General features: G+C 46.3%; 1 protein-coding gene across 1 annotated transcript in view; it reads right to left on the bottom strand.

The window, feature by feature from the left end:
• Window positions 1–1,145: 1,145 nt before the first annotated feature.
• Window positions 1,146–20,401, bottom strand: part of LOC308155536 (serum response factor-like) — a 21,769-nt gene continuing 2,513 nt past the window's right edge. Inside the window, 6 exon segments of the mRNA XM_080528864.1 lie at window positions 1,146–1,286; window positions 3,187–3,263; window positions 4,219–4,416; window positions 5,385–5,495; window positions 6,404–6,568; window positions 8,904–9,147. Of these exon segments, the coding sequence (XP_080384990.1) occupies window positions 1,191–1,286; window positions 3,187–3,263; window positions 4,219–4,416; window positions 5,385–5,495; window positions 6,404–6,568; window positions 8,904–9,147 (891 nt within the window). The 3' untranslated portion in view covers window positions 1,146–1,190.

Here is a 20,401-nt window from a genome sequence, read left to right on the forward strand (position 1 = left end):
GAGAGACAAGGAAGAGGGTCGTTTCATGGCCATAGAGGCACGAGTAAGGCAGCTTTTAAGCTCTATGACTGGCAGGTCGAGGGTGGAGGTAATGGTGGTTCTCTTCATAGAGAGCTCACTCATCCCCTCCACGTCCACCTCCTACAGTACACACATCATCCACATCCATCATGATGAAAACACACGTTTCTTCCCCACAGTCAGTCAGTTGTTTGGCACTTGTTTTTCCACAAAACAGGATCAATACCTTGATGATTATGCATACTAAAATATGACTTGATATTATGGCTAAAATCATTGACCCTGCTTTAAGAAAAAAATGTCAAAATGGAGAACATAAAAATAAATCCAGCGCTTTTGCTCTGTCAAGATAGAAATGTCCTGGAACCCAATTCCAATTGCCAGATATAAATCAACATAATATGTATTTATATATTACATTAATTTACATACATAGTGTGTAAATAATTCATTTCTATATGCAAATTAGTCGCATATACATACAAAACAACTTCATAAAAAACAACTACATGCCATTGCACAAACAGGCAAAAAAATACAATTTGTTTCCATAAAAAAAAAGGAAAAAAAAAAGAATTATGTACATTTCCAAACTTTTTTTTTACCTCAATCTCCCTTCCCCACCCATTTATAAACCCCATGTTTGCACATACACACATGCACAAACACACACACAAACATTCAGACAAATGAATGTCTCTTTGGCTGTGTGAAGCTGCAACATCTGCATTGTGTGCACATGGCAAATAATGACAGATTTGTTTCAAAAAGCGTGCACGCACGCGCACACACGTACAAACAAACACACACACGCACACACACACACACACACACACAAAACACCCTCTAAATACAGAAAATAGAATCCAGAGGAGGATGTGGTGAACACCTCAATTCCTTCCTATGCTTTTGTGATTATATATATATATATATGTATATATATATATATATATATATATATATATATATATATATATATATACACACACACACACACACATGAACATATACTCACATACAAGGGTCTCCTACACACAAACCCTTGTGTGCATGTTTATACTTGTGTACTGTAAAGATACAGACACGTAAGAGGTGAAAAACGAAGGCATCAATAAATAGAGATGTCAGTCTGTCTGTCCGGCCCAGACTCAGCCCACGGTGTCCGTGTGTCAGTCACTCTTAGTGTTCTGTGTAACGTCCAGGTTGACCACCTGCAGCTCCGTCAGGTTACTGCTGCTGCCGCTCGACTGCTGACCAATCACCATCTGTAACACAACAACCACCGCAACCAATCACAGTCTGCAACACAACCCCACAGCAACCAATCACAGTCTGACAAAGACAGAGACACAGAGGAGAGAGAACGCCCTGCCACACAGCACTGTTCCACTGGGCATGCCTATCGTTTATGACCTTGAGTTATAGCCTGCTAACCAGACTACACTACTACAACGCCTTGTAAATGACAACACGGACGACCTTAAATGATCTCTGATGAACAACTTTAAAGTGGCAGCAGGCAGGATTCGCTAAGACTGCCCCCTAAACCTAAACAATGTCTGTCACTCCACCCTCCCTCCCTCCCTCCACCCTCCCTCCCTCCCTCCCTCCCTCCCTCCCTCCGTGCTCGCTCCTCCCCTGACCTTGACTCATGCACAAGGCTAGATTTCCCTCTCAAATCAGCTTAGTTTAGCTAGTTATTCACAGAGGATCAGCTTAGTTTAGCTAGTTTGGGGCGGCTGTGGCGCAGGAGGTAGAGCCGCCGTCTAATGATCACAAGGTTGGCAGATCGGCGGTTGGAGCCCCGGCTGGCCACATGTTGAAGTGTCCTTGGGCAAGACACTGAACCACAAATTGCTCCCAGTGAGAGGGCCGGCACCTTGCATGGTAGCTTGCCGCCATTGGTGTGTGAATGGGTGAATGAGAGGCCGTTGTAAAGCGCTTTGGATAAAGGCGCTATATAAGTGCAGTCCATTTACCATTTAGTTATTCAGCGAGGATCTCTCGCTTTGTTACTGCAAAGAGAAGAGAATGACAACATTCCAGGAAGTGGTTGGGCTGAGCCACTGTTTTTCTGAATGGGATTTTTATGCGAGTGAGATGCTCTCAATGATCTTCTGTGAGACAACTTCACTGCTGAATCACTTCAGATATTCCAGGGTCATATGGCAATGTTTGAATGATTAAAACTTGCCTACTACAGCCACTTTAAAGACTTTAAGAAGCCCTCAAACTCTTGAGAAGGCCTACATAAATCATTTATGAGCAAAGGTCATGATAATACGTGTTTGTGGTGTGAAAATATGTATGGACCTGTTCTAGCACATTTAACGCCTCCATACATAATAAATGTAATTTATTTAAAGTGTTAACATGATCTCCTTTGGCTAAAACTTCAACTTAAAGATCTTTAATCTAGTTTGATTATTTGTCGGTTTTGGTATTCTATTTCAAGGCATAGCTACTGTGCTCTAACTAGGGCTGCAAAACATCATTCATTTACATCCTGTTACTAAACTTAAGTCACAAAAAACATTGTCTTATCGTTCACACAACACTCACTTAAAAAGCTAACGCTGACTGACTCGTAAATTAAATTAAAAGGAGGTCCTCCAAAGACAAGGGTATATTTCTTCCATGCAGTTCTTTAATTCGTGCCTATTTTACCTACTATAAGAGCCGCCTCGGGGGTCAAATGACCATAGTCTTCACAGTGGAAAAGCTGCTATTTACACAGAACGACCACTAGTTGGCCGCTTGTAAATTAGCCTGCCTCCTACACAGACAAACTGCAAAATAGCTTCATACTAGCTTATCCTGATGTGATTTTGAAAATGTAAGGATACTGGGTGGTAGAACGCACATATCTAGGAAAAGACATGAAAGGAGGGTCCTGAAATTTGATCGAGTGCAAAGATATAAAACATTTTTTACTCACAGCGTCAAATGACCCAACCCATTGCTCTAGTTCTAGTGTTAATGTTTGCATGTGTCACACGTGTTTGCCCAAACACATCACCCAAACCAACAGAGGAAGCAGGTCAAACCCTGGCCTTCCAGAGGTGAGAGTGCTCTGCCTGGATGCATTAGAGCGTGAGGTCAGTGACATGCTGGTTGCAGAGAGAATATGAGAGTTTCACTTGTAAAATGGAGATCTTGCCGTACTGGGTGTAGCTGCACTGCTGAGACGGGGATCTGCATGGTGCCTGGCGGCGCTGTGAGGAATACCTGAGGGACAGCACCTGGACACAGAGACACACACACACATCAAAACACATCTAACCCTAACCCTAAACCCAGAGACACACACACACACACACATGAAAACACATCTAACCCTCACCCTAGACCGAGACACACACACACATCAAAACACATCTAACCCTAACCCTAGACCCAGAGACACTCACACACATCAAAACACATCTAACCCTAAACCCAGAGACACACACACACACACACACACATGAAAACACATCTAACCCTAACCCTAGACCGAGACACACACACACACACGAAAACACATCTAACCCTAACCCTAGACCGAGACACACACACACACACGAAAACACATCTAACTCTAACCCTAGACCGAGACACACACACACACACGAAAACACATCTAACTCTAACCCTAGACCCAGAGACACAAACACACACATCAAAACACATTTACTTTTTTATTTTAAAACATTTAACAATAGTTTTTTTCACCAAAACATTTTTACTGAACATGTACAAAATAGTGAAAATACCACGGCTCATCCGTGTTCAGACTTTGCTGAGGCGCTGAAGTGAACTGAAGAGTATCAATAGAGTGAAAAATAACAGCATCCGCACACTCAAATCTTTAGTTTAACGAACCAAGTTTTTTTGCACAGATTTGAGTGTGCGGATGCTGTTATTTTGTACTCTACTGAACATTTACACAAATGATATGTACTCAGAACACCAATCCTCTTAGAGTTTGATCTCTCAGCTTCCCTGGGGGATGGATTATCAGTCACCCTGCTCCTCCAGTGTGTCCCTAGGTCAGGGCAGCAGTCTCACCTGTGTCCTGGCCCTAGGTGTGTGTGTGTGTGTGTGTGTGTGTACCTGCGTCCTGGCCCTGTGTGTGTGTGTGTGTGTGTGTGTGTGTGTGTGCGTGTACCTGCGTCCTGGCCCTAGGTGTGTGTGTGTGTGTGTGTGTGTGTGTACCTGCGTCCTGGCCCTGTGTGTGTGACACCTGCATGGCAGAGTGGCCCTGGGAGAAGGCGTTCAGCACCGCCAGCCCTCCGTCCGACAGCGTGGGCGCCGAGGCGTACATCACCGTGTGGGGGCTGGGGTACATCATGTGACCCGCCATGGACGTGGGCACGGAGGACGTGACGATGGTTGCCGGGAGACTCACTGTTGCTGGGGGCAGGGGGGGGGGGGGCAGGGAGAGAAAGAAAGAAAGTGCATGTGAGCAATGACACAGGGAGTAATGATGAGGGGGGGTTAAGATATAATTGGCCAGCAGATGGCGCTGTGGCAAAGGCGATGAAGCGCATTGGGCTCAACTGTAGATGACCCCCGCCTCCCTCTCTTAACGGCAGTGTCGTAGATTGCCCTCACGTAGATCTCCCTCGCAGAGAGGGACTTGACACTGATAATTGTGGAGTCACACAATGGATACATCATCATATGACACACGACTGGGGCTGTCCTGGCCTTGGCCAATCGAGAGATGTTCTATTACATGACTGACAGCTTCTTTTATACTTCTGCACATTAGATACTGTACATAAACTACCTCACTGTACATAGCTCATAACTGTATATACCTCTAAACTATACTGATGTTTACAATACTACCTCTGCACAGACTGTATATTACATAGTCACCTATCACTACCATTCATGTTCTATTTATATCATGCCCTTATATCACTATTTGCACTTCTGGTTGGATGCTAAACTGCATTTCGTTGTGTTGTACTTGTACTCTGCGATGACAATAAAGTTGAATCTAATTTAATCTAAATTACCCGTGGACACTGATAATTGTGAAGCCACACAATGGATACATCATATCGTTAGCCTCATAGCATAATTGCTCAAGTCATCATGCTTCAATGTGGTCAACCGAGCCATCTTTGTATGATGTAGTGTAAAAAATGTCAAAGAGATGACTTGGGCAGATAGTGATTTTGGAATGTAACAAGCATTCTGATAGGCTGATGGCATCATAGGCAATAACGCACAGTGAATCAGCAGTGTTAGGAGAGTAGAGTGAAGCAGATATCTAAATTTGGCCAAAATATGACTTAGGCAATTATGCTATGAGGCTAACGATATGACCCAGGACTGGGGCTGCGAGAGATGGAGAGATGTTGTCTTACCCGTGGAGACAGTGGAAGTCTGCAGATCTGAGTGGCTGTCGTTGGTGTTGAGGGAGCTGGACTGGGTGGTGGGATGAACCTGGATGGCCTGGAGCTGCTGGTGCATCCCCCCTGGAATGCAACAAAGACAACAAGACAACCCTGCCGTCAAAACAACTCTCTCACACCCAGGAACATGCTCATTAACATACATACATTAACATATACATGCATTTGAAAGAACAGCCATGGGTGGGGTCATTTGACCCTGTGAGTAAAGACACTTTGCACTCGATCACATTTCAGGACCCTCCTTTCATGACTTGTCCTAGATATGTGCGTTCTACCACCCAGTATCCTTACATTTTCAAAACCACATCAGGATAAGCTAGTATGAAGCTATTTTGCAGTTTTTCTGTGTAGGAGGCAGGCCTATTTACAAGCTGGCCAACTAGTGGTCGTTGTGTGTAAGTAGCAGCTTCCCATTGTAAAGACTATGGTCATTTGACCCCCGAGGCGGCTCTTTTAGTCGGTAAAACCGGCAGGACTATTCCAGTGTTAACTCACCTACTGCACCCAACAACAAATACTCCTAACACACTACTGAATAACGTTTCCTGTCTCTCTCTCTCTGACGTGTCCCCCTCTGCCTTCGCCGAGCCTCCCTCCTCCTGATTTGGCCTCTCTCTCCCTCCCTCCCTCTCCGTGTCCCCCTCTCTCTCCCTCCCTCTCCGTGTCTCTCTCTCTCTCTCTCTCTGTCGCTCTCTCTCTCCCTCTCCGTGTCCACCTCGCTCTCTCTCTCTCTCTCTCTCTCCCTCCCTCCCTCTCCGTGTCCCCCTCGCTCTCGCTCTCTCTCTCTCTCCCTCCGTGTCCCCCCCCCTCTCTCTCTCTCTCTCTCCCTCCCTCACCGTGTCCCCCTCGCTCTCTCTCCCTCTCCCCCTTTCTCTCTCTCCGTGTCCCCTCTCCCTCTGCCTTTAGCCGAGCCTCCCTCCTCCTCCCTCTCTGGCAGACAGAGACCAACTGTCAACTGACCAACTGACCTGTCAGGGAGACGGCAGCGGGGAAGCGGAACACGGCCTGCTGGGCCTGCTGTGTGTGTGTGGCGGCCGTGAGCGTCTGCCCGTGCTGCCCCCCGATGGTCAGGGAGTGCTGGTGCAACTGGCTGAGTGGAATGGTGGGTGTGCCGGGGGGGAACTGAGTGCCTGCTGGAGAAGAGGAGGGGGGAGGGGGGAGGTTTACACACACACACACACCCTCGACTTCATCATATGGTTGGTTTATAGACAGTTGCTTTATAAAGGGAGTGAGAGAGACTTTTCTAGACGTTGGGGCGTTGATGTAACTGAATGTTTTAGTGAGGGGGTGGCGGGGGGGTTACACACACACACACACACACACCCTCGACTTCATCATATGGTTGGTTTATATATTGGTTTATAGACAGTTGGGTGTGAGTTTATAGACACTCAGGGTGTGAGTGTGAGACGTTGGGACGTTGACTCAACTGAAGGTTTTTTTAGTGAGGGGGGGGGGGTGTGTTGTTCCACCTGGCACGGCTGTCGTGTGCCAGACAGGTGGTGTGGCAAAGAGGGAGGAAGGCTCCCATGCTGCACTTCACCACCCTTCTGTTACAAAGGGGGGGAGAGAGAGAGAGAAGGAGGGAGGGGTGGGGGGAGGAGCTGCTACTGTGCGTCTGTCAGCGAGCTCTGGCCAGTGGCCAGACAATCACTTTTCTCCCGTGTCTAATAATAACAATTCTTTCTTTCTTCTTCCATCGCGACGACTGCCAACGGCCCCGGGCCTGAGCTAGACTACTCTTCCTGCTACTGCTGGTGGATTGATGATTCACTTGCTTAGTCAAATGTATCGATTGTAAGTCGCTTTGGAATAAGGCCAACAAATGTAAATGTAAATCACTTTACACAGACGTCATCAATAAGCCACAGCGGAGGAACACTAGGGTCAGAGACTCAGTGATAGGACCGCTACAACCAGAGATTCATGGATAACCTTCTGCTTTAATCTATATCTAAATGTTTAATCAATATTTCATTAAAAGATTTAAAATATATATACACTCACTGAACACTTTATTAGGAGCACTATACTAATACTGAGTAGGGCCTCCCTGTGCTCTCAAAACAGCCTCAATTCTTCGTGGCATTGATTCCACAAGTTGTTGGAAACATTCCTTTGAGATTCTGGTCCATCTCGCCGAAAAGATTTTTCAGGTGCAGTTTCAAGATGTGAATCTCCTGTTCTACCACATCCCAAAGGTGTTCTATTGGAATCAGATCCAGTGACTGGGAAGGCCACCGAAGTTCATGAAACCTGTTTGAGATGACTTTTGCTTTGTGACATGGTGCATTATCATGCTGGAAGTAGCCATTAGAAGACGGGTATGATATGGCCATGAAGGGATGCACATGGTCAGCCTCAAATAGGCATTCAAGTGATGATTGATTGGTTTTAACAATCCAAAATGTGCCAAGAAAACATTCCCCACTACCTAACAAAGTGTTCTGTGAGTGTATTTGATTAAAATGAAGAAATGACGTTCCTGAAAATAATTCCTGAAGGAAAGCTTAAATAATTAGAATTGTTTTAAGACGTTCAAAAGCTTTCCCTGCGCGTGTTGCTTATGGGATACACATCCAGACAGACAGCTTGTCGGACACAGTGATGTCTCACTAATGAAGGGTCACGTCTGGTCCTTGGACATTTTGTCCGAGCTGTACGTCCATGAAATATGGCTTAATGATCATTTCAGCACGAGCCACATAATAATCTCCACTGAATATTCATGACTAATTATAGGCGATGCTCAGTAACCCTCTCATGCAGTGGCCATTGTGTGAGGCTCACCTAATTATTCCTCTCCTACACTGACAATCAAAGGCAGGACTCTGAGCCCCTCAGACACACGTTCTACTTCCTGGATACTGTGCTTTATGAAAGACAAGCGAGCTGAGTGGCTGCCTGGGTCTTAGAGGAAAACTGCATAATAGAAACATGACTGCAATGTCCCTGATCTGCTGAGGTCGTGATATGTTTCAAAATTATGTTTATGAACTAACCATCTTTTCACTCGGGTGACGTGAGCATAGTGTCACGTCTCGTTTTAACCCGAGTGGACCCAATGAACCCCATTGTGGAGAAGGACGTCTATTTCTCCCTTTATGAGCTCCTGGAACAAACTCCCTGAAGAAATCAAACAGGCCCAAACCCTTAAAATATCTAAGCTAAAAACCTTCATGTTTTGCAGCAGTTATGAGTAAACACAAACACTTCTATCAATGTATTTTATCCATTAACTATTGTCTTATTAAATGTTTTATCTACTTACTTCTTATATTTGCTTTTATTCATTGTCATTTTTATTTTCTTACTATGCTCCTCTTGCTGTATTTTTAAATAATGTATGGAAAGCACTTTGAATTGCCCCTGTTGTATGAAATGTGCTATACAAATAAACTTGCCTTGCCTTGCCTATGCAGATAACCTGCAGCGTGTGAGTGGTGTGTGTCCCTCCTCCCGTACCTGACATGAAGGTGAAGCCCCCGGGCAGCTGCATGACCCCCCCGGAGGCCCCGGTGGTCTTCAGCACCGTGCCGTTAGCACTGGTGATGGTGTTGCTGCTGGAGACGGGGGCCAGGTAGTTGGTGATGGGGAAGGAGGGCCCGCTGCTGACCTGCATGGTGGTGGAGGTGGTGGGGTTGGTGGACTGCGTGGTGCTGGCGGTGCCTGGCAGGCTGGCCACGGTGAACACAGGCTTCAGAGTGTCCTGAGGAGGGAGAACAACAAAGAGGACCATGAGAATTAACACTAGAACAGCCGTGGCTTTTTTAGCTACTATTAGAGCCGCCTCGGGGGGTCAAATGACCATAGTCTTTAGAGTGGGAAGCTGCTATTTACATACAAAGACCACTAGTTGGCCGTCTTGTAAATTAGCCTGCCTCCGACACAGAAATACTGCGAAATAGCTTTATACTAGCTTATCCTGATGTGGTTTTGAAAATGTAAGGATACTGGGTGGTAGAATGCACATATCTAGGAAAAGTCATGAAAGGAGGGTCCTGAAGTTTGATCGAGTGTAAAGATATTACTTTTTCTTTTACTCACAGGGTCAAATGACCCCACCCATGGCTGTTCTAGTGGCCTGAATAGATGAATAGACAGAGCAGCCCCTTCCATCCAACTACAGTTAAACAACACAATAGGCTTTAATAGGCTTTTCCTGTATGGGAAAAACATATTTTAGAAGGCAGCCTGCTAAGGGCTTCAACATTTGCAACATTTAATAGACCAGGATCTTACGTGTAGCGACTTACAGATAAATTGAACCTGAACTGAACCTGAATTTTGTCCTCATATTTTTTATTAGTATTTTCCGGTTACCATGACAACCGGTCTAAATCCATATCAAGGAAAATGTCAATGTTCCAACTCATTAAAATAAAAAAAATAAAAAACGAGTAGAACCATGGCAACCTAACAAACAAACAGACGTGTCATGCTTTTCACGAATTAGCCTACGAATAATTTTTTACTCGTATAAAATAATGAAAGGTGGTTAAGTGTCCATCATAACACCACCAAACATGACAGTGTTTGGAAGGAACCCGGACTACAGCAGACCTCTCTGTGAGTGGGCTGACAGTAGAGGTAGGTAGGCGTTAGGCCGAGAAAGATATGTACATAGCTACACCAAACCATAACCCAATACACAGCTTTTGTTTAATAGATGCCTGCTGGTAATGATCAGATTCAGTACAGTTGTACAACATTAACATGACAACACACTGGATTAGCTTCTCTTATTCTGCTCTGGGAGCAACTTTGAGGGTTTGACACGACAGTCACATACATACTGGCACTACAGGTAAATACTGGGACAGCTACAGAGAAGGCAGAACAAGCCAGGAAATGCAGAGGAATCATCTGTCCCAGAGGCGAGCTATAGAAGGTAGACCAGGGCAACTTCTCTGTGAAACACCACTGTTGATTTTTATATGTGACTGATTGACTGGGTGAGAGGTACAAAGGCTTTTACTGATAAGGCTCTTGTGGTGCTTTTTTAGTTTGCCACCGCACTCTACTGAAACACACACACAGGACTAATTAAAGAGGTCCCAAACTCCAGCTACAGAGGTTAAAACTGGCTTTCCTTTTAGATACTGTATGTAAGGGCAACGTTTAGTCTACCGGAGGGTAAAGGTAGACCCACACCAACACACTTATGGTTCACGGGACTTGATCAAGGCTCCTGATCACAGATTAGATGAGAAGAAGTATTTCCAACGGGTCACACAGAACAGAGACTAGGAAGGAGAGCTGCTGCATGTCTGAACACAACGAGGCAGAAAGCTGCACGTGTCTGTCCGCCTCTCTGAAGCACAAACCCAATCCACACTGGGAGACTAGTCCAAGGTCCTTTCCCTCTCTGGTTAAACAGCAGCTGGGGGAGGGGGGGGGGGAGGGGACAGCAGGGACAGCGAACAGTGTGTTGAGCGGCTTTGAGCAATTTATGGATGGGTTTACACTAACACACAATGAGGAAATGTGCCATTCTGCCATCACATCTCACTATGACAAGTAGTGTCCTTGGGTTTGAGAAAGGCGCTATATAAATCTAAGATATTATTATTATTATTATTATTGTACATCATGTGGTCGTCATCTAGACATCTCTGACCCCATCCCAAATGATAGACATAAATGTATACTTTTAACATTAAAACAAAGTAGAGGAGTAGTAGTGTTGGTGCAGGAGGACCAGGTGAGGCAACACTAGGTCTCCCTGGGGGGGGGGGGGACAGATAGCTAGCTCCCCTGGTGTTCAACCACACTAAACCAACTGACAGATCACTGATAACACAACACAAACAAAACACACGAGAGTCGCCAAAGAAGCGTTTGAATAACTATAGAGATTCAAATGTCATTGTGGAGCGTGGCGGCAGGGACAGTGGCGGGGACCAGTTGTTAGCCTGTGGGGGTGAGAGAGAGAGAGAGAGAGAGAGAGAGAGAGAGAGAGCGAGTGTGGGGGAGGGGGAGAGGGAGAGAGAGAGAGAGAGAGAGAGAGAGAGAGAGAGAGACAGAGACAGAGAGAGAGGGGGAGAGAGAGAGAGAGAGAGAGAGAGAGGGAGAGAGAGAGAGAGAGAGAGAGAGAGAGAGACAGAGACAGAGAGAGAGGGGGAGAGAGAGAGAGAGAGAGAGAGAGAGAGACAGAGAGAGAGAGAGAGAGAGAGAGACAGAGAGAGAGAGAGAGAGAGAGAGAGAGAGTGAGAGAGACAGAGAGAGAGAGAGAGAGAGAGAGAGAGAGAGAGAGAGAGGGGAAGAGACAGAGCGAGAGAGGGAGAGAGTGAGAGAGAGAGAGAGAGAGAGAGAGACAGAGAGAGAGAGAGAGAGAGTGTGGGGGAGGGGGAGAGGGAGCCAGGGCGTCTAAAGCATGCTAGGACTAGGAGGCTAGGAGACAGGACAGGGGACACAGAGAGGACAGGGGACACAGAGAGGACAGGGGACACAGAGAGGACAGGGGACACAGAGAGGACAGGGGACACAGAGAGGACAGGGGACACAGAGAGGACAGGGGACACGGAGAGGACAGGGGACGGGGAGAGGACAGGGGACGGGAGAGGACAGGGGACGGGGAGAGGACAGGGGACACAGAGAGGACAGGGGACACAGAGAGGACAGGGGACACAGAGAGGACAGGGGACACAGAGAGGACAGGGGACACAGAGAGGACAGGGGACGGGGAGAGGACGAGTGTGTGAACAGCTGAAGGTGCGGACAGCTGGCGGGAAACCTGAGCGCGCTGGGAGTGGAGTTAACCCCTCGCGCGCCAGCTGGGTGGTGACAGGAGACCACGCCGGTCGTGAGGAGCGCACCGCAGGCTGAACAGACGCCATGACGCTCCGATCTGACAGGAGCAGTGGGGCCGCCATTGTTCTGGCCGTTCCGACGCAACAGCAGTCTGATCAAAGCATCCCACTATAGCAGAGAGTACATGACTCACTATAGGACAAGGTCAAACATGTTGCTTCTTGTTACAAGATACACCCACACACACACACACACATCACACACACATACATACATACATCACACACACACACATCGTTCAACACAATGCAGTAGCCTTTTCACCATGCTACTGTGTAAGAGGCTGAATAGGGGCTAAAGGCCTGGCGGAAACATGCTTTGTGAACCGTCGGTGTTTCTCTGGGCTTTCACTAGGGCTGCAACTAACGATTATTTTGGTAGTCGACTAATCTGTCGATTATTTTTCCGATTGGTCGCGATTAGTCGTGTGGCTTTTCGCTGCGCGTAAATGGCGACGCAGAAGCATAAATCCGGCTTAACTAGCTATCTAACCTAACGTTACGCCAAGCTACAGCTGCTCACAGAGCTAGTTGATTGGCTAGCTAGCATTGCTGGCTAGACTACAGACAGCTCACGTTAGTAGGCTACGCTTGGCGCTGTTTATCTTACAGACAGCTCGCTGGTGGACTCAACATAATTGAAATAGCATTCACTTATCAAGCATCATTCATGATCATCCACCATGACTAACCTGGTATTTTAATAGCGACCACCCCTCACTTCATTTCATCTCGCGTTCTCCTGGCTTCAACATGGAAAACCCCTGCTACGTAACGTTACATACAAGCGCCTCTGTCTGTCACATGCGTGCCACAGGGCAAATAAATTAATAGCACAAACGCTCATAGCATGTACAGCCCTGTCCATGAGACGTTGTTTTCCAACATGTAACAGTAAAGCTAACATAAACATTACGACCCTAACAATATAACGTTAGCCAGTTGGCTAACAACGTTAGCTAAAACTTACCCAGCTGATTCTTGCATGGCTCCCGTTTAAAAAAAAAACAAAAAAATAACGTTTTTTTAATTATTTTTTTATACGATTAGTCGACACTAAAATTCCACGTCGACGAGTTTTTATAATCGACATCGTCGATTATGTCGACTAATCGTTGCAGCCCTAGCTTTCAGTTATCTGGCGTTCAGCAGTTCACCCCAACATCTATACGAGTCACCTATCTCCCTCTGATCTGAACATCTTCAACACCAGAGTTTGACTGGCTGTAATAGAACTGACTTTCTTTTGGTACAAACTTAATTAAAACAATTTAAAACAAACAACATTCTTCTTGTCTGAGCTGGGTGTAGAGACATTTTCCCTGAAACCAGATCCTCCAGCCTCCCTACAGCCTGTCTATGAACCATGAACCATGAATCTATGAACGTTCCTCAAAAGCTCCACGGCTTCATTCATTCATTCACTTACAATGAACGACGCAATCCATGCTTTCGTTAAAATGTTGTTTATGCATGTAATCTCAGTAAGGAACGCATAGTCTCTAATGGATCAGCCCCCCCCCCCCCCCCACAGCCTTTGCTAATTTCTCATTCATGCCACCTCTACACTGCTCTCATCTCTAAGGAAACCAAGGCATCACGTAAAACACTGACAGAGAGAAACACACCACTTAAAATAATGAAGCAACAGAATTTAATAAACGAGGCCCCTTAAATGTATTGTTCATAGTAAAGACCAAGCCGTGCTGGTTTGGGAAGAGTTATGGATCCTCTAGGCTATGTATCAACTCTGCCCACTCAGTGAAAATGTAGGCTATAATACGGACACTTCAAACCACTGACATCTGAGAAACATACGCTACCACACAACAACAACAAAAAAGGCCCAATTACACTACACTACATACTCCAGCTTCACAATCAACAGGGGAACATGGGGTCCATTAGCCATAGGTTTGTGGGATACCCACGTATTCAAATGAATACAAAATGAAGGTGACAACTGCCAGCCAGCCCCCCCCAGTCCTCCAGCCATGGTTTGAGTGTCCATTGTACAACCCACTGGTGGCTGTCCCCCTCCCTCGTAATCTCCCATTTGCTGGCTCCCATCTCCCTAGTCTGTCACCCTGCCAGCAACATGGAATTCGGCTGCTCCATTTGGGGAACTGCTAAAAAAGGCAAGGCAGGCCAAGTGGAGGCGTTGCAGCCAATCGCTGCTGACCTGTCCAGTTGCTCGCTGTAAAAATAAGGGGGGGGCTGACATAATCTTGCTTCCCTCCCCCTCTGGGTACAGCGACACATTGCTCTAACCCACCCACCCACACCTCCCAACCCCCACCCCCCTTCCACAAAATGTCTCTGTGTCTCGCTCTCACTCTCCCTTCTCTGTGTCTGTGTCTCTCTCTCTCCCTCTCCCCCCCCCCCCCCCCCAACCCCCCTCCCTTTGACCAGACACCATATTTAGAAGCAACCTTGTGATAAGGATGCATATCTGAGTTAAATTAACTTTCCATTATCTCAACGACACTCACTTGTCACCTGGTGTTGTAGCCCCCCTGCCCTGCAGCCCTTAAAACCAAAGCCCACCTTTGTGTCCCAAGGGCCACGGTTGAGGGGGGGTGGGGGGGATAGGCTGAACCAGAACAACACAATGTCCATCAACATGTTCCCCACTGACTGGAATAATACTCAAACCTGATTTACTACTACTATTACTCCTTTTGCTATCGTTAGATCTATTATTCAGAATGAAGACAAATCGTTTTTTGCATTACATAAGTTTGAAGTTTGCGTAATTGATCATCAATATTTAGAGTAAGAAACAAAAGACCTGTCAAATTACAGTTGGCACAAATACATGTCTTGTGGTGTTGGTGCAACAGTGGTGAGGAGACAAGATCTGCACTAATGCTGGGAACTCAACTCAACCATAACAGTGCAACAGAGAGGGAGAGAGAGAGGGAGAGAGAGAGAGACAGAGACAGAGAGAGACAGAGAGAGAGGGAGAGAGAGACAGACAGAGACAGAGACAGAGAGAGAGAGAGGGAGAGAGAGAGAGAGAGAAAGAGAGAGAGAGAGAGAGACAGAGAGAGAGCAACAGCCAGAAAGAGAAAGCACTGCATCACTAAGATGCTCTAGGTAGAAGACACTGTCCCTTTATGCACAGGTCTGGGAGCAGCTAACTCTCCTCAAACCTGTTAATGTGGACAGCCGGTAGCAATACTTCCCTTAGATCAGAAACTGCCTCCAACCCCAAAAGAAGATAGGAGAAGACAGAGAACTTTTAAACAAAAAAGATAAACTAGCCTAAGATGACTTGAGGGATGCAGAGAATAATAATAATAATAATAATAATAATAATTCATTGAATTTATATAGCGCTTTTCCGAGGCTCAAAGACGCTGACAATATAGGGCAGGGGGTCGGCAATAGGCGGCCCGTCACCAATAATATTTGGCCCAGCAGATTATTTTGAGAATCCACTTCTTTTTTTTTTTTACAATATCGGACCGACAGTCCCACACCACGCCTATAATGTCCGAATAGAGAATCGACCTCCAACTGAATAATGCGTATTGTACTTTTATTCATGTTGAGAGTGAATGACACAGGGACAGACAATCAGGCAGCGAAGGCGCACTGACGCTGAACCCCTCAGAGTGAATCATAAGTAGGTGGACAAGGCGTGGTGCTGAAATAGCGTGTGTGGTTTGAAAAAAATAACATCAGCTCATTAAATCATTCAAACGTAATGTTTACGTATGTGACTGCAACACACATATGAACAGTAACAAAGCAAATTCTGTTTAATTTTCTGAAAAACCTTGACAACAAAATCGGCGCAAAAGTGGTGGTAGGCCTATGCTCCTGAAACGACAGAGCAAACGCGCTATTAGGGATAATAAGTACAATGAGCCATAAGCCATTCATTCAAAATATACAAAATACAATTAGGTTATTAAATACAATAACGACAGGCTTGGTACTCACGTAATGTGAAAAGTGGCATCTCCCATCGGTCAGTATTTGCTTGATATCTGGTGATATTGACGTCACTTTAATCCGCGGTTGTTTTGAAAACTAATAATATTCTTGATTTGATTATTGATAATAGTGATAACTTGAGTGTTTTCAAAGGGACATTTAGGCAGGTTTGTAATAACGGACACTGTATTTCAAATTAATTAGAGAGAGTTTCAACTATCGCAACTCTATAGTTTATGCACCGCCGCAACCTTCTTTCTACGATGCAACGATCTCCTGTAAGGGGTTCAGAGCTGTCTGGAGTTCCTCCTGGATTGACACAAAACTTTACTGAGGAGATTTCTGGACTAATTTGACAGTCCCACTATGCTTTCATACTCAGTGATTACTAATTAATAGACCATTATGATAACGACATGGATCCATGTTGAGATGTCCGCGAGACATGCAGAGATTGTTTGTTATTTGAAGGGTATACCGCCATCCGCAGGCAGTTTATTTTTATTTTTTATGCATCAATCGATTCCTCTCGTGCGTCTTTATCACATTCATTGACAAAAGGACGACTCGCATGTATAGAAAGGGAACATTGTGAGCACTGAGCACGGAAAATGTGAGTCTCACAACGGCTTTGCATTGATGAAACCAGGTAGGATATATAGTTCGCTGTCCATTCCTCTTTAAATGCCCTGTTTTCACCGTCAACTTTCCTCTTTAGACCTTTGGAGAGTGACATGATGTTCTCTTGCTAGCAGGTTAAATGTTTAGCTAACTTCACCCGGCACGCAAACAACCAATCCAATAATAATGTGACCTTGTCTGGGAGGAGGGGGAATAATTATCTGAATAAAACTATGTTAAATAATTATTAGAATAAGTTAGGCTGCGATACATCGTCAGTCCACACATTTATTATTCAAAACTATGGAAGAGGGTGAAACTACGTTTCCAACGTTGAGAATCACAACACAAACTCGCTAGTCAAGCCTAATACTGCAACGTAATGGATTGGACTACTACCTAGTTAACTATAACACTACTTTACATTGTTAGCAGGCTCACAAAACAAGCTGTGTTAGTTGACTAGCAATGTGTACAAGTATTAGAACGTGTCACATTTTTAAAACAATCAATTACTTAAATTAGCCTTTGATTATGTTCTGGCCCGCCATCTAGTGGCTCAAAAAAATGTTGGCCCGAGGCCAAACCTAATTGCCGACCCCTGATATAGGGGATACGGAAAACACAAAAACAACAAGTAACATGGAACACAGAGTCAGCGAACGGGGGAGGGGGGGGGGGGGTGGTAGGGACAGGGGAGGTGGTTAGGGGTAGGGGAGGCTGTATGCATATCAGGGGGGTGGCAGGGTTAGGGAGATGGGTAGGGGTAGGATGGTGTAGGGGCTGTCAGAGGTAGGGGGGGGGGGGGGGCGGGGCGCCGGGATGGGGGAGATGGCTAGGGGTAGGGGAGGCTGTAGGCATGGGAGAACAGGTAGGTTTTGAGGTGGGATTTTAAAAGTGAGGAGTGAGGGTGAGTCTCTGAGTGGTTGGGGGAGAGAGTTCCAGAGGCGGGGTGCAGCTCGTGAAAAGGTACGGTGACCGAAGCCTTTGAGTTTTGAGAGGGTGGGACAGTGAGGGAACAATGGATGAGGATCGGAGGGTACTGGTAGGGCGGTGGGGGAGAAGGAGGTCAGTCAGGTAAGGGGGGGCCAGGCTATGGAGGGCTTTGTATGTGAGGATGAGGATTTTGAATTGGATGCGTTCTTTGATGGGGAGCCAGTGGAGAGAGTGGGAGGACAGGAGTGATGTGGTCACGGGAGCGGGTGTTTGAAAGGAGGCGTGCAGCAGAGTTTTGGACCATCTGGAGTCTATGGAGGGAGCGGGAGGTGATGCCGGTGAGTAGGGAGTTGCAGTAGTCAAGGCGGGAGGAGATGAAGGCGTGGATGAGGGATTCAGCAGCGGGCGGGGAGAGGCAGTGTCTGATTTTTGCTATGTTGCGGAGGTGGAAGTAGGAGGTCTTGACGATGGAGCTGACGTGGGGATCAAATGAGAGGGTGGGGTCCAGGATGAAGCCGAGGTTGCGAGCCAGGGGGGAGGGGGTGATGGTAGTGTCATCAATGGTGAGTGTAATGGGTCCGGTTTTATTGAGGTGGATTTGGTGCCGATGAGGATGACTTCGGTCTTTTCACTGTTGAGTTTGAGGAAGTTGTGTGTGAGCCAGGTTTTTATTGCTGAAATGCAGTTTTCGATGTGAGTGAGGGGTGGGTTCTGGGTGGAGTTTGTGGTGATGTAAATCTGTGTGTCATCGGCGTAGCAGTGGAAGTCAAAGTTGAATTGGCGGATGATGTGACCGAGGGGGAGTGTGTAGCAGAGGAAGAGCAGGGGGCCGAGGACTGAGCCTTGTGGGACCCCCTGTGTGACAGAGGAGGAGGAGGAGGTGTGACCGGAGAGGGAGATGAACTGGTGTCTGTTGGTGAGGTAGGAGGTGAGCCAGTCCAGGGCGGTGCCCTCAACACCCAGTTGAGGTGAAGACATGTTGATGAGCTGTTATAGCTCCCATATATTCTACTACATCCTTAGGTTTCCAGGTTTGCGAATGTCACATGATGTTCTGAGCACGGCTTGACTGCATCCAGTCGAGTGCCTGCTGATTTGGCTTCTGGTTCACCTAGCATATGTGTCTATCCTGTCGTCGTCCCCCCCCAGACACACACAGTCACCCCACCAGCCTGACCAAAAGGTGAAATATTTAGTCTGGCTTCTATGGCGTGTATGACATACTGTCCTCAGGATTAATTGGATCCTTAGACTTGAAGGGAAGCATAAAGCAGCCGTGAAAACCAAACTAAAGGATCCAGAGTAATCATGTAGCAGCTTAGATGTAACCACCTGCCTCGGTCTAACTATAAGAGCGTTAATCCCCACGCCACAGTATTCTGTTTAGAGAGAGAGAGGGAGAGAGAGATTGAGGGAGAGAGAGAGAGAGAGAGAGAGAGAGAGAGAGAGAGAAAGAGAGAGAGAGAGATTGAGGGAGAGAGAGAGAGAGAGAGAGATTGAGGGAGAGAGAGAGAGAGAGAGAGATTTGAGGGAGAGAGAGGAGAGTGAGAGAAAGAGAGAGCAAACCCAATGGTACAGTCTACCAAGACCAATGGAGCCACCTGATAGCATAAGGAAGCAACACGTCTCCTAGCAAAACATACACAGAAACTATAGCACAAGGCCACCACAACATGCACAAATATTAGGGGTGATATTGTTTTAAAGTGAATATGTCTCAATAAAGAGCATAAATCTCTCTCCCTCTCTCTCTCCCCGCCCCCCTCTCCTTCCCTCTCCCCCCCCCCCCCTCTCCTTCCCTCTCCCCCCCCTCTCCTTCCCTCTCCTCCTCCCTCTCCGTCTCCTGCACAAGGCCCAGTATCACTACCACCCCCCCCCCAAAAGAAAAACACCTTCAGATAAGACCTCCATCGAAGACGACCTAGCATCCAAATGTTTACACTCCGTCTGTCCTCCATCTGAACATCCTTATATCCCCACCGCCCCCCCCCCCCCACATTCAAATGTACATACTAACACATCACAGAAATGAGAAGAGAAAAAAAAATCACAGGACTTCAAAGACAGCTGCAGCTTATAAGGAATGTGAGAGGCCCCAGCCAAGAGAACTAGCTGGGAAACCATACCATATATGGTCACGGAGGCAGACTCTAATTTTTATCAATGAGCGAGAGAGCGTGCATGGAGTCACTAAACACGCCGAAAGGTCAACCAACCATCCTAGGTGAACACTATGTATTCATAACTTAGCTTAAGAAAATATTAAACGAGCAAATAAAAGGCCCTTCATGTAGTTCCTCTTCAAAGAGAGGAGGCATACTTAAATCGGTGATTGAAAATCCTTGGCGGTAAGCATGTGACTGGAGGAGCAAGGTGTTCTACAGGATAATGAATCACATCTGAAGAGGGGAGACTACACAGCTGGACAGCATCCACTGCACAACACCTTCAAGATTACCATTTTTTAAGCCTTGCTTTCACACTTAAGCAAGCCTATATTCTTTTAGTCTTCAGCTGTTTTAGTACACTTGAGCCACTTTTATTCTTCTGCAGAAGTCTATGCGTTAGTCTCTCTCTCTGCGCATTTTTTTTCTTTTCTTGGTGTGAAGCACGTTGTTCGTCTGCGCGTATGAAAACATGATATATAAA

Source organism: Nansenia antarctica (assembly GCF_963989245.1).
Source record: "Nansenia antarctica genome assembly, chromosome: 1".
NCBI classification, from domain to species: Eukaryota; Metazoa; Chordata; class Actinopteri; order Argentiniformes; family Microstomatidae; genus Nansenia; species Nansenia antarctica.